This window comes from Zea mays, chromosome 7, assembly GCF_902167145.1.
Source record: "Zea mays cultivar B73 chromosome 7, Zm-B73-REFERENCE-NAM-5.0, whole genome shotgun sequence".
NCBI classification, from domain to species: Eukaryota; Viridiplantae; Streptophyta; class Magnoliopsida; order Poales; family Poaceae; genus Zea; species Zea mays.
In genome coordinates this window covers 164,695,956-164,723,906 of record NC_050102.1, presented here as the reverse complement: position 1 = coordinate 164,723,906, position 27,951 = coordinate 164,695,956, and the positions used below count along the sequence as shown (strand labels likewise).

Below are 27,951 nucleotides of genomic sequence, written 5' to 3'. Positions count from 1 at the left end.
TGGCAGTAAACGCCCGGACAATTGGCTCACGTACATATTGTAGTGTAACATAAAACCGAGCATCGTGACGCTGGCATGTGCTACAATTACATAGTAGCGCTAGTGCTACAACTACACGGATAGTGCTATACGGTTACGGTCCTCGTGACCCAGCCGTTCCCACTGCGGTCCACGTGCCATTTGGCAGTGGCCGCTGTTGGTTATGGATTCGGTTGGCCGCCGCCCAATGGCTGCTGATCTGGTGCGTACACAAGCACGAGACGATGCCCTGCCGCCCGTTCCCACTGCGCTATGTTTGTGTTCCCATCCCCAATCCCACACAAACGGATAATAAAGGCGGGGCAACAGCGGGCCGTGCAGCGAGGGGAGTGGGGAGGGGGTCTCAGATTCGTGGGCTTGTCTTGTAGCGGAGTGAGGACAGGACCTCTCTCCCCTCGTGGGCCGCCGCTAAACATCTTCAGACATGCGGGGTAAACGGCATGACAGGAGGCAGTCGAACGGTTGACTTGCATAAACTGTAAATTAGCCCATACTACGTACTGACTGTAAAGCGTCAAGTGTTTACAGAGGGACAACTCTGACAGCCCTGATGTGCATGGGGTTCATTACATACATGTACTAGTATAAAGAAAAAAAGAAAAGTGCATGCATTGCATTGCATTGCATGGTCCATGGGCACTCGAGTGCCTTTTTAGGCCGCGGGGCTTTGTTTCTTCCTCGGCCTTTTTGGATGCTCTCCGAGAAGCTAAAACAAAGATTAAATAAAGGATGCTGAGCACAGTGTCCACTGTCCAGCGCAGTGCAGAGTGTCCCTCCCACCGTCGGCCGCGCCTCATCCGGCCCACACCACACGGGTGATCGATCTACCCACGCCGCTTACTTGCAAATGCTTCTCTCTCTCTCATGGCGTAGCATGGTGTTAAGTTCATCTTAAAACGCAGGGCACTAGTCCACGTCTGTTTGATTGTATCTAACCCAGTCTTATTCCTAACCCCCCCCCCCTACTATAGATGAGACGCGGAGTGGTGGCAAATTAAGGGCTCTTGTGCGTTTGAATGAAACCGAACGAACTGCTGGTGTTCTCTCTCTCTCTGTGTGTGTGTGCGTTCACCGGTGAATTGAATCAACAGGCGAGGAGTGGCAGCAGCGCACCGCAGCAGCCAGCAGGATGGAGAAGAATATGCTCGTCACCTAGTCCGTGACAAACAGACTCTGGCCTTTTCTCCTCCCAATCTCCTTTGTCTGCAAAGGCCACCACGAGGCGCAAACCATCATTCATGTTGAAAAGTGTAGAAAAGGGATAGCTGCTGCTGCTGCTGCGTGCTGGTCTCCACAAACACCTCTCTGTGGAGTGTGGACTGGACTGTGCTGTGCTGTGCATGCATGCAGGGAGGGAGGGACCAGGCAGCCAGGCTGCAGCGAGCGGTGGCAAACAACCAGCTGGTCAGGCCACGCTTGGTGCTGGTGGTGTGCTGCACCGCATGCCTAAACGAGGCGTTGGCCGTCGGTGTACGTACTCGGGGCCGGAAGCCGGAAACGAAGGAGATAGCAGCTCCAGCAGGCTCCTCCCTGTCTCTGATGCGTGCCGTGCGTTGCTCGCTCGGCGCCGCCCGTCCGGTACTACGGAGTATTAGCATTTAATTCCTCGTGGACGCCACATTCTCAACTGTCGCGCGGACTCCGACGCCGGACATGCGCTGCGCGGCCCTCAGTCAGAGTCATGGTCGGTCGCGCTGCCCCTGCCAGGTCCAGGTCCAGGCCCAGCGCATCGCCCATGGGAGTCCAATCGTCACGTGGCGTGCATCCGTGTGCGTACCAGACAGCGGGCCGGCGGGGGGAAGATGTGTGGTCCGACGTGGGCGCGCGCGCGCCAACGGAGTCCGGAGGGCGGCCGTGCCCGTACGTGCTCGCTCCATTTGCATCATGTTGCCATTCTGATACAGCTAATTGCCTTTACTCTGTCCGGAACACTGTACTGCCAAGCTAGCTAACATCACTATATTACCTTTAGTTAAAAGACGCTCCGGTTTCAGTCTCTCCCCGCGTTTCACGCGCTCTCGGCCGCGCGCGAGCCAACGCGTGGCTGCACACCACGGACCCGAAATTTTACTTCAAATCAACCAAATTGCAGCGTTGCGTCCGGTCCTCCTCCTCCGTGGTCGGCTCCGCCTCCAATCCCCTCCCTTCTTCGACGATGCGAGCACACCCGCTCATCCTCTTCGTACCTGCACCGCCACCTCATCCTCTTCCTCGCCGCGTCGACACCCACCGCACTCTCTCCCTCCCCGTGCAGGCGCCGCTACCCTGTTGCCGCGCCCGCACCTCCTTCCCCATCCGCGCCCGCCGCGGCTCCTCCGGCAGCTCCGCCACGCGCCCAACTGCAACCTGTCTGCACGGCCACCGCTGCCTGGTAGTATCTGTCAAATCAGCCCCCTGTCCTCTTTTTCTTCAAATCAAGTCTGTTTCCCGTTCCTTTCTACCCTCTCCCTCGTCTCCGGGGGGTGGCCTCACCTCCCTCTCCCCGTCGCCCTGATGGCTCCCTCCGCAGCTCTCGCTCTGGTAGCCTTTCGCTCCGCCTTCTCGACGCCGCTCGCGTCGGAACCTACCCGTAAGTCCCAAACCTCTGCCTCCCACTCCCACGGTCCCACCCGCGACATCCTCCGTAGCTCCGCTCCGGCTCGGCGGGCGTCTCCGGCTGTTGCTGCTGGTGCTGCGCTCTCACCGTCTGGCCTTTGGCCCTCGCGGAAGCACCAACGCCGCCCTTGCCGCCAGACGACGCTGCAATCTGTGTCATTTCATGTCGGCGTTTCGAGACAGGGGGGTCCCTAAGCCGACGAGTGAGTGTGCTGCGTGCCCCAGCCCAGATGGGTCGAGCGCGTGGGCGAGCGCGAAGGGGGGAGAGGCGAGGTGGCCGGAGTCGAGTGTGAGAGAGGTGGAAGTCCCGCGGCCTTCGTGTTCGTCCCGCGCCCAGGTCAGGTGCGCTTGCAGTAGGGGGGTTACAAGCGTCCACGCGGGTGAGGGAAGCGAGCGGCCCCAAGAGAGCGCCTGTCCCGTCCTCGGTCCCGCGCGGCCAACCTTCTCTGAGAAGGCCCTGGTCCTCCCTTTTATAGTCGTAAGGAGAGGATCCAGGTGTACAATGGGGGGTGTAGCAGAGTGCTACGTGTCTAGCGGAGGGAGAGCTAGCGCCCTAGGTACATGCCAATGTGGCAGCCGGAGAGATCTGGGCACCCTGCTGGCGTGATGTCGTGGCTGTCGGAGGTGCGGCGGAGCCTGGCGGAGGGACAGCTGTTGGAGCGGTCGAGTCCCTGCTGACGTCGTCCTGCTTCCGTAAGAGAGCTGGGGGCCGCCGTCGTCATAGAGCTTGTGGAGCGCCATCATTGCCCCTCCGGCGGAACTGGCCGGATGAGACGCCGGTCTTGTTCTCCGTGACCCGAGTCGATTCGGGGTAGGATGATGATGGCGCTTCCTGTTGACGTGGCGGTCTGTGCCCTAGGCAGGGCGACGTGGGGGTTCCTCCGAAGCCGAGGTTGAGTCTGCCTTCCGTTGCCGTGGCCGAGCCCGAGCCAAGGGGTCGGGCGAGGCGGAAGTCGTTCGGCCGAGGCCAGGGCGGAATCCGAGCCCTGGGGTCGGGCGAAGCGGAGTTTCGTCGTCTTCCGGGTGTTAGCCCGAGTCCGAGCCCTGGGGTCGGGCGGAGCGGAGTTCGCCGTCTTCCGGGTCTTAGCCCGAGTCCGAGCCCTGGGGTCGGGCGGAGCGGAGTTCGCCGTCTTCCGGGTCTTAGCCCGAGTCCGAGCCCTGGGGTCGGGCGGAGCGGAGTTCGCCGTCTTCCGGGTCTTAGCCCGAGTCCGAGCCCTGGGGTCGGGCGGAGCGGAGTTCGCCGTCTTCCGGGTCTTAGCCCGAGTCCGAGCCCTGGGGTCGGGCGGAGCGGAGTTCGCCGTCTTCCGGGTCTTAGCCCGAGTCCGAGCCCTGGGGTCGGGCGGAGCGGAGTTCGCCGTCTTCCGGGTCTTAGCCCGAGTCCGAGCCCTGGGGTCGGGCGGAGCGGAGTTCGCCGTCTTCCGGGTCTTAGCCTGAGTCCGAGCCCTGGGGTCGGGCGGGGCGGAGTTCGCCGTGGCGCCTTTGGCAAGGCCTGACTGCCTGTCAGACTCACTCTGTCGAGTGGCACTACAGTCGGAGTGGCGCAGGCGGCGCTGTCCTTCTGTCAGACTGGCCAGTGGAGCGGTGGAGTGACGGCGGTCACTTCGGCTCTGCCGGGGGCGCGTGTCAGGATAGAGGTGTCAGGCCACCTTTGCGTTAAATGCCCCTGCAATTTGGTCAGTCGGTGTGGCGATTTAGTCAAGGTTGCTTCTGAGCGAAGCCAAGGCCTCGGGCGAGCCGGTGATGTGTCCGCCATAAAAAGGGGGCCTCGGGCGAGACGGAAGTCTCTCGAGGTCGGCTGCCTTGGCCGAGGCTAGGCTCGGGTGAAGCGTGATCGAGTCACTCGTGTGGACTGATCCCTGACTTAATCGTACCCATCAGGCCTTTGCAGCTTTATGCTGATGGGGGTTACCAGCTGAGAATTAGGCGTCTTGAGGGTACCCCTAATTATGGTCCCCGACAGTAGCCCCCGAGCCTCGAAGGGAGTGTTAGCACTCGCTTGGAGGCTTTTGTCGCACTTTTTTGCAAGGGGACCAGCCTTTCTCGGTTGCATTTCGTTCCGGTGGGTGCGCGCGAGCGCACCCGCCGGGTGTAGCCCCCGAGGCCTCGGAGGAGTGGTTACACTCCTTCGAGGTCTTAATACTTCGCTTAACGCTTTGGCTGGTCTGGTCGTTCCCTCATGCGAACTGGCCGTAGCCCGGGTGCACGGTCGGGGCCCAAGCTCTCGGGCTGGTATGTTGACGCTGTCAACGATTTGGCCGGAGCCGGTTTTTGCGAGAGCAGCCCCCGAGCCTCTGCACAGGGCGAGAGGACGATCAGGGACAGACTCGACTTTTTACATACGCCCCTACGTCGCCTTTCCGCAAGGAGGAGGGGGGAGTGCGCCATGTTACCCTCGATGGGCACCGAACATGGTGTCTCCGGTGAGCTGCAAGCGGGTAATCCGAGTGGACGTCCGTGCCCCGTTCGTTGGGGGTCGGCTAGGGGCCCAGAGGCACGCCCAAAAGTACCTGCGGGTGATTTGCCGGACCCGGTCCCCTGGCGACGGGGTCCGAGGGCTCGATGCCTCCCTCCGATGGGATTCCGTTACAAGATCGTTCCCGCTGGTCTCGGAAATGTCCTAGGGTACCTCGGGAGCGCAGCCCGAGCCTCGGTTATGTATCGAACGTACCCCTGGTCATCCCTCGCTCGGTGTCTGAGGCGACTGTGAACCCTTCGGGGGCCAGCCTTCGAACCCCTGATCAGTAATGGGCGCGGAGCCCGAGTAGCCTGAGGCGGCCATGGAGCCCTTCGGGGGGCTGGCCTTCGAACCCCTGACCAGTAGTGGGTGTCGGGCCCACGCGATCTGAGGCGACTGTTGAACCCTTCGGAGGGCCAGCCTTCGAACCCCTGATCAGTAATGGGGGGCTCGGAGCCCGGTTCCTTCGCGGAGAAGGATCCCTTTCGGGGTATCCCCCTTTCCCGGTCCCTGTTGCAAGAGATAGAGAAAGAGGAAAACGGAAAAGGATACGAAATCGGACGACGTGGCGTACCTTTTCTGACGCAGTTATTACGGCGAAGGTGAAGCGTCGCGCGCTCCTCCTGCCAGAGGCGCCGCGTGTCCCGCCGCGGAGTTAATGCGACGGGGCGAGTGGTTGGCGGGGTGGCCGTTGCGCGCGTGCGATCCGTTCGAGGAACGGGTCACGGGTGCACCGTCTCCACGCCTTGAGAGGAGGCTCTCTTGCTGTCCCAGGATGGGACGTGAGCCTGGCTGACGACGTGACCGCTGCGCCCGCCCGCCTGCCACCGCTATTACTGCCGGCCCACTTTCGGTCGCTTTGACCGACGCGCCAGTCTGGCGCTGTTGGGTCGCCTCGAGTCGCGGCATAGGCTTCGCAACCGAAGAGGCGCGATGGTGGCACAAGTGGCGGTGCAGTTGCTTGCATGCAGCAACTGGCGCGCCGGTTGCTCGACGCGTGGGCCTGGGTTCCCAAGCTGGCGTGTCAGAAGTCGGAGAAGCGCGTCCATCTGGCGCGGTTGCATGCTGCCTGCATGGCTGCCCGCCCCTTCTGCCCGTTGGTCTGGGCGAAAATGGGGGGTCGCTTGTAACCGCTGGACGGTCGTGCGCACCACGCGCGGCGGTTTGGCTTCTTCTGCCCTGAGCCGGCTTGCATGACATGCGGGACCCAGCCCCCGAGTCGCAGGGGAGGGCCTTGGAGCGTGTTGGAGAAGACTCAGTCCGCGGCGCCTGGGGGCGCACGTAGGGAGAGTTGCCTTTAAAAGGAGGGAGACTCCTTTCGGAAGGCAACCATGTCTTCTTCCTCCCTTAAGCGTCGTGTCTTCCCATCTTCCAAGCCCCCGGATGGGGGGTATCCGCCGCCTTTCCGCCTCCTCGTTGGAGGAACGCAACTCCATGGGAGTTGGTACCTCTCAGCCATCGTTCGGCTTCAAGGATTTTCATCACGCAGCCCGGTCGCACCCCTTCACCGGCGGTCACCCGAGATGGCGACCTCCAGCTTGATGGTGGGGGAAAGCGAGCCGAGCTGCGGCCTCTGCCCCTTCCTCAGCCTCAAGGATTTTCATCACCAAGGCTGGGGAGGGGAGAGTGCCGAGTTGGGGTCGGCCCCTGCGTGGGCGGTGGCCCGCTCCTTCACTCAGTGATGGGGGGAGAAGCGGGCATTGCCCGTGGCGTCCGGCAGCTGCAGCGTGCCCGGTCTTCAGCCGCGAGTGGCTTCGGGGCCGCTCGCGGCGCCGGCGTCCGCCACGGCAGCTGGAAGAGGTTCTTCCGCCGGCGCGGCGGCCGGGACCGGCCACGGGCTGACCTCCAACTTCTCGGCCTTCTGCCCGTCCTTGCCTCACAAGTTTTGGCATGGGCGGGGGCCCCCTGGCAGCGGCATCGACCCTGAGGTCAGTGCTGCCGCTGTTTGGCCCCCCGGAGCAGAAGTCGTCGTTGTCGCCGCTGCCGGAGCAGGTGACGGCGCGCCGTTCGTCGGCCCTCCGTTGCTCCGCAGACCTTCCCCCTCGGAGTGGGGTCGTTCGTGCCTGCGGAGGGGGAACCGGAGTTCCGTTCGTAATGGCACTTCGAATGCCAGTGTTTTTTGTTCATTGCGGCTGTCGGGGCCTGAACATGCATGTAATTTCGGCACGGAGCCGTGTTTTTCCTCATTTTCGAGCATTAAGTCTCGCCTGTTGATTATCTGAACCGCTTTACCAAGCATGAGTCGCCCCGTGTCAAGGTGACGGGTGAGGTATCCGTATCCCGGAGGCGTAGGAATCCCTCGGCCCGTTCGGCCTTGTTGTCTGGGGCTCCTCTAGCTTAGTTAAAGAGACCCCTCGGCCGCCCTTCGGTGGACCGAGGCCAGGGGTAGCGATATCAGTATGAACAGAGGCGGAGTTGGCTCGAGAATGGGAACCTGGTTGGCCGGAGCCTAGCCGTGTTGTCCGTCAGCGGAGCCGACGCCAAAGTCGATCAGTCGAGGCCTCGGGTCGGGCTGGCGCCCTTGGAAGCCGGTTGACCGAGGCCCCAGGGGTAACCGGTTGAGCCGCCTGCTCGGGCCGGATTCCCGGAGGAGTCCCTGGACCGCGTCGCCGCCCGAGGCTGGGTCGGGCTTTGTTGAAGACGTCGTCGATGCCGAGGGTGCTACGGCTCCCTTCAGCGTGAAGACCCGAGCCTGCAGGATCAGATCATCTTGTAGCGCGTGCTTTCTGCGGCCGCCGAGGCCAGAAGAACACACCCTCGCTGCGCTTGCGAAGCCGCCGTCTTTTTTCCTCTTGTTTCGAGCATCTGGACTCTGTCGGTAACAGGGATGTTTGTGTGAGCGAGAGTTGCTTTTCGCGGAAGGGACGAGTGAGGTATCCGTATCCCAGAGGCGGATCGGTCGGCCTTGCCGCTTACGCGTACTTTCACCCGTCCATGAGGCCCTGTCCCCGACTTAGTCGAGAAAGCTTGAAGGACTGCTTCGGCAGGAGAGCTTCCGAACGTGATGACTTGTTCGGTCCACGGAGTCGCTTTGTCCGAGCGCAAGTTACTTATCGCAGAAGGTGATGAGTGAGGTATCCGTATCCCGGAGGCGTAGGAGTCCCTCGGCTCGGTCAGCCTTGGCTGCTTACGTGTACCTCGTCGTTTCCAGGATCCGCTTTCCGAAGTAGTCAAGAAGCACGAAAGAAATCCTGCTAAAAAGAGATCCTTTTTCGAGGAAAAATTCGACGCAGAGGGGGTCTCCCCCCTTTTAGCCCCCGAGGGAGGGTCGGGCTTTGCCGAGGCTAGGCCGACCCTTCCTTGACGACTAAACTTTGCGTAGGTGCGAGGTATATGAACAACTTGAAAACATCTTAAGGGTAGAAGCGACGTAGCTGTTTGATGTTCCAAGCGTTGCCGTAGATCTCGCCTTGATTGTTGGCCAGCTTGTATGTTCCGGGCTTCAGAACTTTGGCGATGACGAATGGCCCTTCCCAGGGGGGCGTGAGCTTGTGCCTCCCTCGGGCGTCTTGCCGCAGCCGAAGCACCAGGTCGCCCACCTGGAGTTCTCGGGACCGGACCCCTCGGGCGTGGTAGCGTCGCAGGGACTGTTGGTACCGCGCCGAGTGTAGTAAGGCCCTGTCCCGAGCTTCCTCCAGCTGGTCCAGCGATTCCTCTCGGCTAGCTTGGTTGCTTTGTTCGGTGTAGGCCCTCGCCCTCGGGGAGCCGTATTCCAGGTCAGTGGGCAAGATAGCTTCAGCCCCGTAGACCAGGAAAAACGGCGTGAAGCCCGTGGCACGACTCGACGTCGTCCTTAGGCTCCAGACCACCGAGGGGAGTTCCTTCATCCATCGCTTGCCGAACTTGTTGAGGTCGTTGTAGATCCGAGGCTTGAGCCCTTGTAGAATCATGCCGTTGGCACGCTCTACTTGCCCATTCGACATGGGATGAGCCACGGCGGCCCAGTCCACCCGGATATGGTGATCCTCGCAAAAATCCAAGAATTTTTTGCCGGTGAACTGGGTGCCGTTGTCGGTGATGATGGAGTTCGGGACCCCGAAGCGATGGATGATGTTGGTGAAGAATGCCACCGCCTGCTCGGACCTGATGCTGTTCAGAGGTCGGACCTCGATCCACTTGGAGAATTTGTCGATGGCGACCAGCAGGTGCGTGTAGCCCCCGGGCGCCTTCTGCAAGGGACCGACGAGGTCCAGACCCCATACGGCGAAGGGCCAGGTGATGGGTATTGTCTGCAGAGCCTGAGCGGGCAGGTGCGTCCGCTTCGCATAGAATTGGCACCCTTCGCAGGTGCGGACAATTCTAGTGGCGTCAGCCACCGCCGTTGGCCAGTAGAAGCCTTGCCGGAAAGCATTTCCGACAAGGGCTCGAGGCGCTGCGTGGTGGCCGCAAGCCCCCGAGTGTACTTCTTGCAGCAGTTCCCGACCTTCGGCGATGGAGATGCATCGCTGGAGGATGCCCGAGGGGCTGCGATGGTAGAGCTCCTCTTCGTCGCCCAGCAAGACGAATGACTTGGCGCGTCGCGCCATCCGCCGAGCCTCGACTTGGTCGAGGGGTAGCTCTCCTCGACGGAGATATTGCAGGTACGGGGCCTGCCAGTCTTGATCTGGCGTGGCTCCACTCTGCCCTTCCTCGACGTTCAGTGCCCCGCCCTCGGGGGCCGAGGGTACCTCGGGCTGGGCCGAGGGTGCCTCGGGCTGAGCCGAGGGTACCTCCGGCTGAGCCGAGGGTACCTCGGGCTCGGGCGCGTCGTCGAGCTTGACGGAGGGTTGATGCAGATCCCGGGAGAAGACGTCCGGGGGGACTGTCGTTCGCCCCGAGGCTATCTTAGCCAGCTCGTCTGCGGTTTCGTTGTAGCGCCGAGCGATGTGGTTGAGCTCGAGCCCGAAGAACTTGTCTTCCAGGCGCCGAACCTCGTCGCAGTAGGCCTCCATCTTCGGGTCGCGGCAGTGGGAGTTCTTCATGACTTGGTCGATGACGAGCTGCGAATCACCGTGGGCGTCGAGGCGTCTGACCCGTAGCTCGATGGCGATTCGCAATCCGTTGACCAGAGCTTCGTACTTGGCCACATTGTTGGACGCCGGGAAATGGAGGCGCAGCACGTAGCGCAAGTGCTTTCCGAGGGGCGAGATGAAGAGCAGGCCCGCGCCGGCCCCCGTCTTCATCAGCGACCCGTCGAAAAACATGGTCCAGAGCTCCGGTTGGATCAGAGTCGTTGGCAGCTGGGTGTCGACCCATTCGGCCACGAAATCCGCCAACACCTGGGACTTGATGGCCTTCCGAGGGGCGAACGAGATCGTTTCGCCCATGATTTCCACCGCCCACTTTGCGATCCTGCCCGAGGCCTCTCGGCACTGGATGATCTCCCCCAGGGGGAAGGATGACACCACAGTTACCGGATGAGACTCGAAGTAGTGTCGCAGCTTCCGCCTTGTCAGGATCACAGCATACAGCAGCTTTTGAACTTGTGGGTAGCGGATCTTAGTCTCGGACAGCACTTCGCTGATGAAGTAGACCGGCCTCTGAACGGGCAATGTATGCCCTTCCTCTTGCCTTTCGACCACAATCGCGGCGCTAACCACCTGAGTGGTCGCGGCGACGTAGACCAAGAGGGCTTCTCCGTCCGCCGGGGGCACCAAGACAGGCGCCTTTGTAAGGAGCGCCTTCAGGTTGCCGAGGGCTTCCTCGGCCTCAGGGGTCCAAGCGAAACACTCGGCCTTCCTTAAGAGGCGGTACAGAGGCAGACCTCTTTCGCCGAGGCGTGAGATGAAGCGGCTCAGGGCCGCGAGGCATCCCATGACCCTCTGTACCCCCTTTAAGTCCTTGATGGGTCCCATGCTGGTGATGGCCGCAATCTTCTCCGGGTTGGCTTCGATGCCTCGCTCGGAGACGATGAACCCTAGGAGCATGCCTCGGGGCACCCCGAAGACACACTTCTCAGGATTAAGCTTGACTCCTTTCGCCTTGAGACACCGGAATGTCACTTCAAGGTCGGAGAGGAGGTCGGAAGCCTTCCGTGTCTTGACTACGATGTCATCGACGTAGGCCTCGACTGTGCGACCGATGTGTTCGCCGAACACATGGTTCATGCACCGCTGGTACGTCGCGCCCGCATTCCTCAAACCGAACGGCATGGTGACATAGCAGTACATGCCGAACGGCGTGATGAAAGAAGTCGCGAGCTGGTCGGACTCTTTCATCCGGATCTGGTGATACCCTGAGTAGGCATCGAGGAAGGACAGGGTTTCGCACCCAGCGGTGGAATCCACGATTTGGTCGATGCGAGGCAGAGGGTAGGGAACCTTCGGACATGCTTTGTTGAGACCAGTGTAGTCTACACACATCCGCCATTTCCCCCCTTTCTTCCTCACAAGCACAGGGTTGGCAAGCCATTCGGGATGGAATACCTCTTTGATGAACCCCGCTGCCATTAGCTTGTGGATCTCTTCGCCAATCACTCTGCGCTTCTCCTCGTCGAATCGGCGCAGAGGCTGCCTGACGGGTCGGGCTCCGGCCCGAATATCCAGCGAGTGCTCGGCGACATCCCTCGGTATGCCGGGCATGTCCGAGGGACTCCACGCAAAGACGTCGGCGTTTGCGCGGAGAAAGTCGACGAGCACTGCTTCCTATTTGGGGTCGAGCCCGGAACCGATCCGGACCTGCTTGGTGGTGTCGCCACTGGGGTCGAGGGGGACGGCCTTGACCGTCTCCGCTGGCTCGAAGTTGCCGGCATGACGCTTCACGTCTGGCACCTCCTTGGAGAGGTTCTCCAGGTCGGCGATGAGGGCCTCGGACTCGGCGAGGGCCTCGGCGTACTCCACGCACTCCACGTCGCATTCGAACGCGTGTTTGTACGTGGGGCCGACGGTGATGACCCCGTTGGGGCCCGGCATCTTGAGCTTCAGGTAGGTGTAGTTGGGGACGGCCATGAACTTCGTGTAGCATGGCCTCCCTAGCACGGCGTGGTAGGTTCCTCGGAACCCGACCACTTCGAACGTCAGGGTCTCCCTTCGGAAGTTGGAGGGTGTCCCGAAGCAGACGGGGAGGTCGAGTCGCCCGAGGGGCTGGACGCGCTTCCCAGGGATGATCCCGTGGAAGGGCGCAGCGCCTGCTCGGACGGAGGACAGATCGACGCGCAGGAGCTTGAGGGTCTCGGCGTAAATGATGTTGAGGCAGCTGCCCCCATCCATCAGGACCTTGGTGAGCCTGACATCGCCGACAACGGTGTCGACGACGAGCGGGTATTTCCCCGGGCTCGGCACATGGTCGGGGTGGTCGGTCTGGTCGAAAGTGATGGGCTTGTCGGACCAGTCTAGGTAGACTGGCGCCGCCACCTTCACCGAGCAGACCTCCCGGCGCTCTTGCTTGCGGTGCCGAGCCGAGGTATTCGCCGCATGCCCTCCATAGATCATGAAGCAGTCGCGGACCTCGGGGAACTCTCCTGCTGGGTGATCTTCGTTCTTGTCGTCGTCGCGGGCCCTGCCACCCTCGGCGGGTGGCCCGGCCCTGTGGAAGTGACGCCGAAGCATAACGCACTCCTCGAGGGTGTGCTTGACGGGCCCCTGATGGTAGGGGCACGGCTCCTTGAGCATCTTGTCGAAGAGGTTTGCACCTCCGGGGGGCTTCCGAGGGTTCTTATACTCGGCGGCGGCGACAAGGTCCGCGTCAGCGGCGTCGCGTTTCGATTGCGACTTCTTCTTGCCTTTCTTCTTGGCGCCGCGCGGAGCAGACGCCTCGGGAGCTTCTTCCGATGGGCGGCCCTGGGGCTGCTTGTCCTTTCGGAAGATAGCCTCGACCGCCTCCTGGCCAGAGGCGAACTTGGTGGCGATGTCCATCAGCTCGCTCGCCCTGGTGGGGGTTTTGCGACCCAGCTTGCTCACCAGGTCGCGGCAAGTGGTGCCGGCGAGGAACGCGCCGATGACATCCGAGTCGGTGATGTTGGGCAGCTCGGTGCGCTGCTTCGAGAATCGCCGGATGTAGTCCCGGAGCGACTCCCCCGGCTGTTGCCGGCAGCTTCGAAGGTCCCAGGAATTCCCGGGGCGCACGTATGTGCCCTGGAAATTGCCAGCGAAGGCTTGGACCAAGTCGTCCCAATTGGAGATCTGCCCCGGAGGCAGGTGCTCCAACCAGGCGCGAGCAGTGTCGGAGAGGAACAGGGGGAGGTTACGGATGATGAGGTTGTCGTCGTCCGTTCCACCCAGTTGGCAGGCAAGGCGGTAGTCCGCGAGCCACAGTTCCGGTCTCGTTTCCCCCGAGTACTTCGTGATAGTAGTCGGGGGTCGGAACCGGGTCGGGAATGGCGCCCGTCGGATGGCCCGACTGAAGGCCTGCGGACCGGGTGGTTCTGGCGAGGGACTCCGATCCTCCCCGCTGTCGTAGCGCCCCCCACGCCTGGGGCGGTAGCCTCGGCGCACCCTTTCGTCGAGGTGAGCCCGACGGTCGCGTCGATGGTGCTCGTTGCCGAGGTGGCCCGGGGCCGCAGGCGCGGTGTTGCGCGTGCGCCCGGTGTAGACCGAGGCTTCCCGCATGAATCGGGAAGTCGCGACATGAGGTTCCGAGGGATATCCTTGCCTTCGGGATGCAGTGCTCTCGGCCCGCCGGGCCGCAGCGCCTTCCAGGAGATTCTTGAGTTCTCCCTGGATTCGCCGACCCTCGGTGGTTGACGGCTCCGGCATCGCGCGAATGAGCATTGCTGCGGTTGCCAGGTTCTGACCAACCCCGCTGGATGCGGGCGGCGGCCTGATCCTGACATCGTTGGCGACGCGGTGCTGGAGACCTTGGGGCAGATGACGTATTTCTCCGGCCAGGGGTTGGCCCACCCATGCATGTCCGACGTCCCGACGGATCGGCTCAAGCGCTCCTGTTCCCTCGTTGAGCCTGGCCTGCGCCTCGCGGACTTGCTCGAGTTGTGGGTCGTAACCCCCCGCCGGAGCGGGGACCACAGCTAGCTCCCGTGGGATGTCGGCGCGAGGCACCGGCCTAGGGAGATCACCGTCCTCCGGCATGCCAAGATGGTTGCCTTCGGAGGGATCCCCTAGCTCGATGTGGAAACATTCGCGGCTTGGGCCGCAGCTCTCGTCGCCAAGGCTGCGGCTTCCATCGGAACAGTCGGATAGGCAGTAGCCACATGCGGTCATGAAGTCCCGCACGGCACTGGGGTTGCCAAGTCCGGAGAAATCCCAACCGATGCTGGGATCGTCATCTTCCTCGGACCCAGAGGGCCCGTAGGTCGAGACGTCCGTCAGTCGGTCCCAAGGCGACCGCATACGGAACCTCAGTGGGGTTGCACTCGCCTCAATGAGAGCGCCCGCCAAAACGAGGTCGTTTGGCGGGTTGAGGCCGAGTCGAAATGACGCAAGATGGGAGTTAGTCGGTACCTTTTGGTCGACGAGGAGCGACGTAGTCACATCGGGGACTGGTTGCACCGTCATCTCTAGTTCGAGGGCGACGTCCTGCAGGCTTTCCGCGAGCGCGCCGGCGTCGTCTTCTTGCTCGGGGTCAGCGTGCCGCGGGGGGACGACGCTTGCCTCCATCTTGAACGCGAGGTCGACGTCCGGCGTGCCTTCCGTCGGGGCGTCGGGGGCGTCGATTCGCTCGACGGCCGACGAAGCGCGGCCTCCCGCCTGGCCTTGACGGCCCCGCCTCCTCCTCCGTTGGCGGGGGAGAGAACGGAGCGAGCCCGAATGTTGCCCTTCCACCACGCGGGGAAGACGTCGTCGATTCCGCCGCCGGCGGGCGGGTTGTCGGCCGCCATTGTCGTAGTCGCGCGGCAGTGGAAGAAGTATCATGTCGTAGCTGCCGTCGAAGGACATGAACTCAAGAGTCCCGAAATGAAGCACCGTCCCGGGCCGGAGAGGTTGCTGGAGACTGCCCATCTGGAGCTTGACGGGGAGCTGTTCGTCAGCACGCAGCAGGCCCCTACCTGGCGCGCCAACTGTCGGCGTTTCGAGACAGGGGGGTCCCTAAGCCGACGAGTGAGTGTGCTGCGTGCCCCAGCCCAGATGGGTCGAGCGCGTGGGCGAGCGCGAAGGGGGGAGAGGCGAGGTGGCCGGAGTTGAGTGTGAGAGAGGTGGAAGTCCCGCGGCCTTCGTGTTCGTCCCGCGCCCAGGTCAGGTGCGCTTGCAGTAGGGGGGTTACAAGCGTCCATGCGGGTGAGGGAAGCGAGCGGCCCCAAGAGAGCGCCTGTCCCGTCCTCGGTCCCGCGCGGCCAACCTTCTCTGAGAAGGCCCTGGTCCTCCCTTTTATATTCGTAAGGAGAGGATCCAGGTGTACAATGGGGGGTGTAGCAGAGTGCTACGTGTCTAGCGGAGGGAGAGCTAGCGCCCTAGGTACATGCCAATGTGGCAGCCGGAGAGATCTGGGCACCCTGCTGGCGTGATGTCGTGGCTGCCGGAGGTGCGGCGGAGCCTGGCGGAGGGACAGCTGTTGGAGCGGTCGAGTCCCTGCTGACGTCGTCCTGCTTCCGTAAGAGAGCTGGGGGCCGCCGTCGTCATAGAGCTTGTGGAGCGCCATCATTGCCCCTCCGGCGGAACTGGCCGGATGAGACGCCGGTCTTGTTCTCCGTGACCCGAGTCGATTCGGGGTAGGATGATGATGGCGCTTCCTGTTGACGTGGCGGTCTGTGCCCTAGGCAGGGCGACGTGGGGGTTCCTCCGAAGCCGAGGTTGAGTCTGCCTTCCGTTGCCGTGGCCGAGCCCGAGCCAAGGGGTCGGGCGAGGCGGAAGTCGTTCGGCCGAGGCCAGGGCGGAGTCCGAGCCCTGGGGTCGGGCGAAGCGGAGTTTCGTCGTCTTCCGGGTGTTAGCCCGAGTCCGAGCCCTGGGGTCGGGCGGAGCGGAGTTCGCCGTCTTCCGGGTCTTAGCCCGAGTCCGAGCCCTGGGGTCGGGCGGAGCGGAGTTCGCCGTCTTCCGGGTCTTAGCCCGAGTCCGAGCCCTGGGGTCGGGCGGAGCGGAGTTCGCCGTCTTCCGGGTCTTAGCCCGAGTCCGAGCCCTGGGGTCGGGCGGAGCGGAGTTCGCCGTCTTCCGGGTCTTAGCCCGAGTCCGAGCCCTGGGGTCGGGCGGGGCGGAGTTCGCCGTGGCGCCTTTGGCAAGGCCTGATTGCCTGTCAGACTCACTCTGTCGAGTGGCACTACAGTCGGAGTGGCGCAGGCGGCGCTGTCCTTCTGTCAGACTGGCCAGTGGAGCGGTGGAGTGACGGCGGTCACTTCGGCTCTGCCGGGGGCGCGTGTCAGGATAGAGGTGTCAGGCCACCTTTGCGTTAAATGCCCCTGCAATTTGGTCAGTCGGTGTGGCGATTTAGTCAAGGTTGCTTCTGAGCGAAGCCAAGGCCTCGGGCGAGCCGGTGATGTGTCCGCCATAAAAAGGGGGCCTCGGGCGAGACGGAAGTCTCTCGAGGTCGGCTGCCCTTGGCCGAGGCTAGGCTCGGGTGAAGCGTGATCGAGTCACTCGTGTGGACTGATCCCTGACTTAATCGTACCCATCAGGCCTTTGCAGCTTTATGCTGATTGGGGTTACCAGCTGAGAATTAGGTGTCTTGAGGGTACCCCTAATTATGGTCCCCGACATTTCCCCTCGAAGGTTGTGTCTTCGATCTATGTTATTTTTAGATCCATCCTAATCAACTTTTGGTTAAATATTTTGCTCATGTCTTCAATGTTTTTTTAGTTCTATTACTCAAACGTTCCTTATGCTTGTCTTTTGTTTCATACCTTACGAAGCCTGGTGTGAGAAGAAGGGCTACGGGTGTGAGAAGAAGGATTTTTCAGGGCTCAGTTCTACAATAAATTGTCTGAAGACGCTAATTATTAGGATTTTTCAGGGCTATTCCCCATGGCAGCTTTGACCATCCTAGAACTCTGCACTGGCACATGGAGCTCTATTGAGATCTCGTATTATTAAGGCTTACATGGAGCGGTGACAGATTGCATGCTGGTAGTTGATGAAACTGGTGGGATATTTGAGAAAGGTAATAGTTATCTCCAATTTTTTGGTACTTTAATTTTTTGGCAATAACTAAGAATAGAGTAGAGATGTTGAACTAAACACAAATAGGATATTCCCATATGAAACAAATTATGCAGCATGCAGCGTGCAATACATACATGCCACCATCATGTCATATCCGAAGAATATTGCCAACTCTATATAAATCAAGGATGATGGTTAAGATTAAAAGCTAACAACAGAGTCAGCATGTCCACCTTGGGAAGGACATCGTAGAGCTATGGTTAAAGTGTGTAGGACAAGGTTAGAATATCTTGTTTATCACCCAAAAGAATCAGAAAGTATCAAGGGCAATGAAAGCTGAAACGTCATGGATTGAAACACAGAAAGTTTCGATTAGCATGATTCAGCAGAGAGAGTTGTGGAGAAATAAAATTAATTTGTTTGTTGTACCCTAGCAAAATAGAAGGTCATGTGTATGCTGCATCCGCTAATTGAACTGAATGATGGAATCATGTAAATAACAAGTAAAAATATTGTATACTGCTCCAGTCAAGGATGTGCCAGTGATAGTTTAAGATTTTATAAGGTCATTTTTTGGTTTGTAGTTAGCTTCAAAGTACTGTGATCTAACTTCATCAGCCGAGCATAGAGGGTCACAATTCCCAGCTGTATCCAATAACTGAATTTTTTGTGAAAGGGAAAAAGAATAAGCAACTACATAGATAGGAATCATCAGCATAGAAATTAGTACTTGCTGGTTTAAGTAACTAACTGGAATCTTCGGTCTAGATGACGAGGGAATGCCCATCCGAGGTACTGGAGGAGTTTGGAATATCTAACCAAATGGGGGCTTGCTAGCAATAACCCCTCGGTTTATGTCACAGTGTTGCAAAAAATTGGGCGGCTGCGTGACTCTAGGGTATTCTTCCATGTTGTTTTAGCTTGTATTTGTTTTCTTATTTGGCCTTGAAGTAATCCCAAACTCTTCTTGGTACAGGTGGAATTTAGATCTACTGTAAGTAGTGGGAAAAGTAGGCTATTTTCTGTAGAGGTTAGTATTATTAAATTTGTGACTTACCGGTATTCATAATGTATACGTGACCAGAGGTTGCATAGGGTATTTTTAACTTCAATGATATGTAGTATATTACAATGGCCAAAAGCACCCCTTGGCAGCTGCTCAAATTGGGCAAGCTTTTAGAAAGCCTTTCTATTCGAATAATCCTCATCAATAAGATAATATTTCCCTGAGTAGTTCAAAATAAAGAAAATCGCTAAATACATAGGAAAACGTTCAACAGTACATGCACGAAATTTGTACATAAATCAGGCTGAGAATAAATAAAATATACTTCATGTTCAGGAGTAGTGGAAATTTTTTATTTCAATGCCCGACCAAAGCATCATTCAATAATCAATATACATGGGCATGTGTTGAACCTGGCCATCTAGCAACAAAAAATGACCCTCTTCTCAAGACTGTTGAAGGCACTGATCATACAATTATACTTATGCTTGTGAGAACGATGATTATGATGTCTTGGATGAATCATTGTGTTCTGGATTTTTTTGGTTTTGTATTTTGTTACTGACTGCTTCAGCTGCCTCCTGTGATTCTCAATTTGCATAACTAATTAAGGAGCATCAGGTCTTTAAAAGAATGTAATACAAGAATTGAAAGGCCTATTTTCGGTGTTGATTTCAAACCAAACCATTAGTTTTTACCATAGTGCCATAATTGCTTTTAGATAAAGTCGACTCTTCTCTCGCTTATTGTTTGCTTACTCGAGTGTGTATTGCTTGAAATAACCTGGGCTCGAAATACTTTCTGGAGGGATTCTGAGCCTGGAGATTTTAGAAGCTGGGGTTAGTAACATTAACATTCACTTTCTAGATAGGAAGACGTGAGAACCTATATTTTCTTTGAAATTTCTTGATCAAATATCGTTTTAAACTGCTCAAATTTCTATCTTTATTATGTTTTCTATCCTATCGTTTTAAACTGCTCAAATTACTATCTTTATTATGTTTTCTATCCTTCTGTTTCCTTTCCTTGTCGTGGTGATGAACCAACTATTGGAAAACACAGCTGGAAACCATCATTCGGCAGCTTACCACCAGGAAAGGACAGGTCAGAGCGCATGTAAGTGGTTGGCAGCTTGGAGCCCGTATAACCAAGCCCCTCTTTTCTTATCAAACACTTTGGCAGCTACGAAGGAAGATGCGGGCAGTGCGTATATCTACCTTCTCATTTTTTGTCATTTTAATAGTTCTATTTTTCTTATCAACCACTTTGGTTTATAAAAAACAACTGCTTGGGAAGATCATCAACAGGCACACGGAGCACGTCAAATTAATGCTCCGGAAGATCCTGGACTTCAGTCCGGACAGACGTCACTGCCGTATTCAAATGCTGCACTTCTTCAGTAGTACAATGGTATTTGAGATAGAAAAATGGCGCTGACAGTGAATTCTGTAGGCCAATTAGTGGCAGTGATTGTTGTGGATCAGCCAATTGTATAGTTAATAAATTATGCCACAAACGGATGACCAAAAATATACAACCTTTTACATTTTTTACAACCTTTTAGTTTAGGAGATGTTTTGAGTAAAACTCAAATACCATACATGCATTTATGAGCTACCCATCTGTGTGATTTTAGGACTTGGATATTGACTTGTATTCAAATGGTTCAATATGTGGCAGTACTCTTTCACTTTTGCACGCTTTATATTTTCTAGCAATGGGACAGGACACGAGTACTTCCTCATTCCACAAATATGAGAACCTATGTCAGCCAAATAGCCCTCTAAACTGTGGAGTGGAACTCTGTTTGTTTTACTATAAACTTATATACAGCTTGACTACATCTCTCCTTGGATCCTATTTCTTTCCCTTCACTATGCAGTGCCTGATTTTAGTGAATTGACTTGTTGCTTCAGAATTGATGCTGAGATTGTCGATTGATACTGCATTTATTTTTGGTGATAGTGTGCACTTTTCTTGGTTGTGCCAGATCCAATGAAAATGTAATGAACAAACCAGGTGGAGGTGATGGCATGAGGCTGACTGAGGCTTGGACCCCGTCCCCCATTCCACCCGTCGTCGCCGACATACTTGTGCAAGGCCAGTCCGCCAACAAGTATATATAAAAGTCATCAGGAAAGGTTGCTCGCCCAAAGCCTTACCTGACCCATGATAATTTTTCTCCCCTCACCACCATTGTCTTATCCTGACGTCGTTCCTTTCGCCATGCTTTGGTCCCCACCCGCCGAAGAGGGTTGAGGAGCAGATGAAGGCATAATATCCCCACTTAGACAAATTTATCTCCATATTGCAATTTAAATGGTAGCAGTAGATTAATCCAGTATCAGTCAAAATATTCGGGAAGGATTGCTTGAAGTATTATGGAGTTTATGAAAAGGATCCTGACAAAGTTAGTTCTCAGGGCATAATATCCTACAGATGATAATTTATACCTTGTGATGTTCTGGGAAGTGTTGAATCTTGTATTCCTGCAGGTGCTTCAAGCAATGGTTCAAATGGATGTCCTTGTTCCTACTGGAGATATGACTGCTGTCAGAAGAACCGCTCAATTTTTCCTTAATAGGTAATTACTTTTCCTTGAATTTTTATTTTCCTCGAGCCTGCTTGAGAATTGTGTGTTATTTCATTAACCAAAAAAGAGTAACCAAATACAACACTGCCCATGAGAAGATGTTACCTTGTAGTTATAGCAAATGGAGTCTGTTGAACTCGATGAGCATGGTGTTTTTTGAACAAGATGAGCATGATGTTTGGCTTTGTTCTTTTTTCATCTATTATTTATAGCTTTCAAGAGCGCCTAACAGCACAAAGGAAGGAGAGAGAAATGACAACCGCAGAACTGGGATTCAAAAAGCAATTAACTAAGGAGGAGAAGTTTGAAAGGAGGAAGCAGAGACTTGCTGCAATCGGTAATGCTGTGTGACCTACCAACAAACTAGATAGATGTAAATATGTCCGGGTTTATTCTACAAATTTTGTTATGTTGACTTGAATTTAATTTTGTAGGAGAGGATCTTTTGGCGATTGCTGCTGATCAACCATTTCGCTTCCTTGCCACATTTACATTTGTGGTCAGAGCATTCTCAGGTTTTAATGTCTAATAATCTACATGTTTACAAGGAAATTGTAATTATACTGTGTACTCAGACTGTCTCCATTTTGTGCAGTTCTAGATGGTATTGGGAAAGGCCTTGATCCTAGGTTTCATATTACAGAGATTGCTAAGTCGTGAGTACTTTTTGCATTACTAGCATCTGAATACTTATTCAAAAACACGCAAAGCTTGCACATCTTCACTTATTATGTATTGTCTATATTTTCATCTTGAACTTTTCTGGTACTGACTTGGAATGTCTGTTAAATTTGCTAGATATGCCAAGGAATTGCTAAGGTTTAATGACGCTGGTGTTGAAATAGTTGTGAAGGCAAGTTTCAACATTTGGTCAAAGCTGTTAACCTATCTCTATGATAGCACATCTCCTAAGGGTTAGGGCTTGTTTGGCTAGGAGCAGATTGAAGGGGATTGGAGGAGCCTATTAAGCATTGAACAATTTACCCATGCTTGTTTCCTATTCTTTGGTCGTGATAACATTTGCAACCATGAATAGTACAGATTGCTTTTCCAGGTGTGTGAAGAGACATGTGTATTCCTCCTATGATGAATTCCTCAGGCTCCATGAAGGTAAGCCTGTCTTAATGGGCTTGATTGTTGAACCTGACTTAGTACTTTTATCCATGTCACGGCATTGAACCAGACAGTCACTCATGTCCTTAGGATATTAATGGTATACATCAACAATTCATTCTATTTTAATTGCTTGCAAAACTTTTTTGGCCCTTCAGATGAGTTCCACGCATCAAGAAGTCAAGAATCCAGGAGGCCTAAAATAGGTAAACTTGTTGTTATATCTTTTGTGCTCTCAGTAGTCGCCTATTACTTGTTTTAATTAGTTGATCCATGTGCAGTGTATCAATTTGTCTTAGTATTTTTATTCGTGGGGATGCCTGACTCGAATGAACTCATGTTCAACACTGAGCAACCTACTTATAATTTTGGAGCCTATAAAAATTCTAAGCTAAGAAAGGTAATAAAAAGGAACGATATTATAGTCACATCATCTGAACAACAGTGAAGGGAAGGGAGGGATAGATGGTCTGAATGCCTATAAATGTCGTTCCCTTGGTCTGCTTCTTAAATTTGAAACCAAGATACTATAGTCAAATACTTCTAAACTTGAAGCCTGTAAATTGGAATCACCAAGTTAAATAAGAACAGGGGTAACTATTCATAGCTCAGATGGTTGTCATCCAATACGTGCGCTAAGGCACAGACAGGTGAGGTTGCATATTCAATCCCCTAGACAGTAAACCATTGAGGCATATTAAAACACATTTTCCATGAGGTTTCCTAAGTGATCCTTTAGGTAAACAGAACCATACCTAGCTCCATATGAAACTATTTCCCGGTTTGAAGTACACCTAAGTTAAGGTTCATACATTGGAGCTCTGGCAGTAAAACAATAGTCCTTACCTTGAGACAGCTTAGATTAGGATGGGGTGATGGTAATATGGCATGAGCAACATACCGCAGTTCATGCATGGAGGAAATCATTTTTACTTTCTTTCCTAGCCATGGTAGCTGTGTTGCTCCTTACCAAGGCACTACATGGAGCATCATATGGTTCATGATGTAAACATGGTTTTAGATCTGTCTATACTCACCCTCAAGAACCAGCCAAAATGTGATATTCCACAACCTGAGAGAAATCAAAATGAAATCATGTACAACATAGTACATATGATTTACATTTACATTAAATATATTTCTTTATACAAAAGTAGTAAAATATTATAAGAAGGAATCAGGGAATAAGCAGCTAGAGCTATGGGCAGCCCTCACCTGATCCGCTAATACATATGAAAGAGACTTTTAGACTGTGTTGGAGAACAGAATATGTTGGAAGTGAACATTTTTATAACTTTTCAATTGAATCCTTATTTTTCCCGAACAGAGGAGCAAGAGGAAGAGGATAGAGGAGGCGCCACCCAAGGAGTCGGCCCGGGAGAAGAAGTGATAGTCGCCTAGAGGGGGGGTGAATAGGGCGAAACTGAAATTTACAAATATAAACACAACTACAAGCCGGGTTAGCGTTAGAAATATAAACGAGTCCGTGAGAGAGGGCGCAAAACAAATCGCAAGCAAATAAAGAGTGGGACACGCGGATTTGTTTTACCGAGGTTCGGTTCTCGCAAACCTACTCCCCGTTGAGGAGGCCACAAAGGCCGGGTCTCTTTCAACCCTTCCCTCTCTCAAACGGTCCCTCGGACCGAGTGAGCTTTTCTTCTTCTCAATCAAACGGGAACAAAAACTTCCCCGCAAGGGCCACCACACAATTGGTGCCTCTTGCCTTGATTACAATGGAGTTTTGATCTCAAGAACAAGTGAGAAAGAAAGAAAGCGATCCAAGCGCAAGAGCTCAAAAGAACACGGCAAATCTCTCTCGCTAGTCACTAAAGGCTTGAGTGGAATTGGAGAGGATTTGATCTCTTGTGGTGTGTCTAGAATTGAATGCCTAGCTCTTGTAAGTGGTTGAGAAGTGGGAAACTTGGATGCAATGAATGGTGGGGTGGTTGGGGTATTTATAGCCCCAACCACCAAAAGTGGCCGTTGGGAGGCCGGCTGCTTGATGGTGCACCGGACAGTCCGGTGCACACCGGACATGTCCGGTGCCCCCGCCACATCATCACTGTCGTTGGATTCTGACCGTTGGAGCTTCTGACTTGTGGGCCCGCCTGGGTGTCCGGTGCACACCGGACATGTACTGTTTGCTGTCCGGTGTGCCAGTATGGGCGCGCCTGACTTCTGCGCGCGCTGCGCGCGCATTTATTGCTCTGCAGGTAGCCGTTGGCGCGGAGGTAGCCGTTGCTCCGGAGTTGCACCGGACAGTCCGGTGCACACCGGACATGTCCGGTGAATTATAGCGGACTAGCCGTTGGAGATTCCCGAAGCTGGCGAGTTCCTGAGGCCGCTCATCCTTGGCGCATCGGACACTGTCCGGTGTACACCGGACAGTCCGGTGAATTATAGCGCGAGTGCCTCCGGAAATTCCCGAAGGTGGCGAGTTTGCGTTGGAGTCCTCTGGTGCACCGGACACTGTCCGGTGGTGCACCGGACACTGTCCGGTGTACACCGGACAGTCCGGTGCTCCCAGACCAGAGGGCCTTCGGTTGCCACTTTGCTCCTTTGTTGAATCCAAAACTTGGTCTTTTTATTGGCTGAGTGTGAACCTTTTACACCTGTATAATCTATACACTTGGGCAAACTAGTTAGTCCAATCATTTGTGTTGGGCAATTCAACCACCAAAATTAATTAGGGACTAGGTGTAAGCCTAATTCCCTTTCAATCTCCCCCTTTTTGGTGATTGATGCCAACACAAACCAAAGCAAATATAGAAGTGTATAATTGAACTAGTTTGGATAATGTAAGTGCAAAGGTTGCTTAGAATTTGAGCCAATATGAGTACTTACAAGATATGCATGGATTGTTTCTTACTTATAACATTTTGGACCACGCTTGCACCACGAGTTTTGTTTTTGCAAACTCTTTTGTAAAATCTTTTCAAAGTTCTTTTGCAAATAGTCAAAGGTAAATGAATAAGATTTTGCAAAGCATTTTCAAGATTTGAAATTTTCTCCCCTGTTTCAAATGCTTCTCCTTTGACTAAACAAAACTCCCCCTAAATGAGAACCTCCTCTTAGTGTTCAAGAGGGTTTTGATGTATTATTTTGAAATACTACTTTCCCCCTTTTTGAACATAATAGGATACCAATTGAGAAATATACAACACTGAGTTTGAAATTTGAATGAGGTGGTGGTGCGGTCCTTTTGCTTTGGGCTCATGTCTCCCCCTTTTTGGCATGAATCGCCAAAAACGGAATCATTAGAGCCCTTGAAGTGCTTTTCTTCCCCTTTGGTCATAAATAAATGAGTTAGGATTATACCAAAGACGAAGTCCGATCCTTTAGCTTGGGGCTCTTACTCTTTCCCCAAAGTCCTTTTCTTTGATGCTCATTCATGTCTCCCCCGAGAATGGAGAGTCTCTCGGAGCGTCGGCGAGGGATGAGTTACAGAGTGGAAGCCTTTGATTTCGCCGAAGACTCCAATTTCCTTTCAATACACCTATGACTTGGTTTGAAATAGACTTGAAAACACATTAGTCATAGCATATGAAGGGGATACGATCAAAGGTATATAAATGAGCTATGTGTGCAATCTAACAAAAGAAATTGCGTGAATCAAGAATATTGAGCTCATGCCTAAGTTTGGTAAAAGTTTGTTCATCAAGAGGCTTGGTAAAGATATCGGCTAATTGATCTTTAGTGTTAATGTAAGAAATCTCGATATCCCCCTTTTGTTGGTGATCCCTAAGAAAATGATACCGAATGGCTATGTGTTTAGTGCAGCTATGCTCGACAGGATTGTTGGCCATTTTGATTGCACTCTCATTATCACATAGCAAAGGGACTTTGGTTAATTTGTAACCGTAGTCCCGCAGGGTTTGCCTCATCCAAAGCAACTGCGCGCAACAATGGCCTGCGGCAATGTACTCGGCTTCGGCGGTGGAAAGAGCGACCGAATTTTGCTTCTTTGAAGCCCAAGACACCAAGGATCTTCCCAAGAACTGGCAAGTCCCCGATGTGCTCTTTCTATTGATTTTGCACCCCGCCCAATCGGCATCCGAATAACCAATTAAATCAAAAGTGGATCCCCGAGGGTACCAAAGCCCAAACTTAGGAGTATAAGCCAAATATCTCAAGATTCGTTTTACGGCCGTAAGGTGGGATTCCTTAGGGTCGGATTGGAATCTTGCACACATGCAAACGGAAAGCATAATATCCGGTCGAGATGCACATAAATAGAGTAAAGAACCTATCATCGACCGGTATACCTTTTGATCCACGGACTTACCTCCCGTGTCGAGGTCGAGATGCCCATTGGTTCCCATGGGTGTCTTGATGGGCTTGGCATCCTTCATCCCAAACTTGGTTAGAATGTCTTGAGTGTACTTTGTTTGGCTGATGAAGGTGCCCTCATGGAGTTGTTTGACTTGGAATCCTAGAAAATACTTCAACTCCCCCATCATTGACATCTCGAATTTTTGTGTCATGATCCTACTAAATTCCTCACAAGTAGATTCGTTAGTAGACCCAAATATGATATCATCAACATAGATTTGGCATACAAACAAATCATTTTCAAGAGTTTTAGTGAATAGAGTAGGATCGGCTTTACCGACTTTGAAGCCATTAGCAATAAGGAAATCTCTAAGGCATTCATACCATGCTCTTGGGGCTTGCTTGAGCCCATAAAGCGCCTTAGAGAGCTTATAGACATGATTAGGATACTCACTGTCTTCAAAGCCGGGAGGTTGCTCAACATAGACCTCTTCCTTGATTGGTCCATTGAGGAAGGCACTTTTCACGTCCATTTGATAGAGCTTAAAGCCATGGTAAGTAGCATAGGCCAATAATATGCGAATTGATTCAAGCCTAGCTACGGGTGCATAGGTTTCACCGAAATCCAAACCTTCGACTTGGGAGTATCCTTTGGCCACAAGTCGAGCTTTTTTCCTTGTCACCACACCATGCTCGTCTTCCTTGTTGCGGAAGACCCATTTGGTTCCTACAACATTTTGGTTAGGACGTGGAACTAAATGCCATACCTCATTTCTCGTGAAGTTGTTGAGCTCCTCTTGCATTGCCACCACCCAATCCGAATCTTGGAGTGCTTCCTCTACCCTGTGTGGCTCAATAGAGGAAACAAACGAGTAATGCTCACAGAAATGCGCAACACGAGATCGAGTAGTTACCCCCTTATGAATGTCGCCGAGGATGGTGTCGACGGGGTGATCTCGTTGGATTGCTTGGTGGACTCTTGGGTGTGGCGGTCTTTGCTCTTCATCCTCCTTGTCTTGATCATTTGCATCTCCCCCTTGATCTATGTTGTCATCTTGAGGTGGCTCATTTGATTGATCTTCTTCTTCATCAACTTGAACCTCTTCCTCATTTTGAGTTGGTGGAGATGCTTGCGTGGAGGAGGATGGTTGATCTTGTGCATTTGGAGGCTCTTCGAATTCCTTAGGACACACATCCCCAATGGACATGTTCCTCAGCGCGATGCATGGAGCCTCTTCATCACCTATCTCATCAAGATCAACTTGCTCTACTTGAGAGCCGTTAGTTTCATCAAACACAACGTCACACGAGACTTCAACTAGTCCAGTGGACTTGTTAAAGACCCTATATGCCCTTGTGTTTGAGTCATATCCTAGTAAAAAGCCTTCTACAGTCTTAGGAGCAAATTTAGATTTTCTACCTCTTTTAACAAGAATAAAGCATTTGCTACCAAAGACTCTAAAATATGAAATGTTGGGCTTTTTACCGATTAGGAGTTCATATGATGTCTTCTTGAGGATTCGGTGAAGATATAACCGGTTGATGGCGTAGCAAGCGGTGTTGACCGCCTTGGCCCAAAACCGATCCGAAGTCTTGTACTCATCAAGCATGGTTCTTGCCATGTCCAATAGAGTTCGATTCTTCCTCTCCACTACACCATTTTGTTGTGGCGTGTAGGGAGAAGAGAACTCATGCTTGATGCCCTCCTCCTCAAGGAAGCCTTCGATTTGAGAGTTCTTGAACTCCGTCCCGTTGTCGCTTCTAATTTTCTTGATCCTTAAGCCGAACTCGTTTTGAGCTCGTCTCAAGAATCCCTTTAAGGTCTCTTGGGTCTGAGATTTTTCCTGCAAAAAGAATACCCAAGTGAAGCGAGAATAATCATCCACAATAACTAGACAGTACTTACTCCCGCCGATGC

At 54.0% G+C, this 27,951-nt stretch overlaps 1 protein-coding gene across 1 annotated transcript; it reads left to right on the top strand.

Annotated features, from left to right (window-relative positions):
* Positions 1-226: 226 nt before the first annotated feature.
* Positions 227-22,433, top strand: LOC103634327 (uncharacterized). The gene is made up of 9 exons (XM_020541732.2): positions 227-241; positions 1,390-1,617; positions 2,132-2,410; positions 20,388-20,465; positions 20,551-20,639; positions 20,861-20,985; positions 21,083-21,163; positions 21,244-21,304; positions 21,447-22,433. The coding sequence occupies exons 1-9, from the start codon at positions 227-229 to the stop codon at positions 21,565-21,567; spliced, it is 1,077 nt and encodes a 358-aa protein (XP_020397321.1). The 3' UTR covers positions 21,568-22,433.
* The last annotated feature ends 5,518 nt before the right edge of the window (positions 22,434-27,951 follow it).

Excerpts from the sequence above, each read along its gene's own strand:
- LOC103634327 (XM_020541732.2), top strand. Across the intron at positions 20,466-20,550 it reads ATGAAAAGGATCCTGACAAA|GTGCTTCAAGCAATGGTTCA; the intron begins GTTAGTTCTCAG and ends GTATTCCTGCAG. Across the intron at positions 21,305-21,446 it reads ATTACAGAGATTGCTAAGTC|ATATGCCAAGGAATTGCTAA; the intron begins GTGAGTACTTTT and ends TAAATTTGCTAG.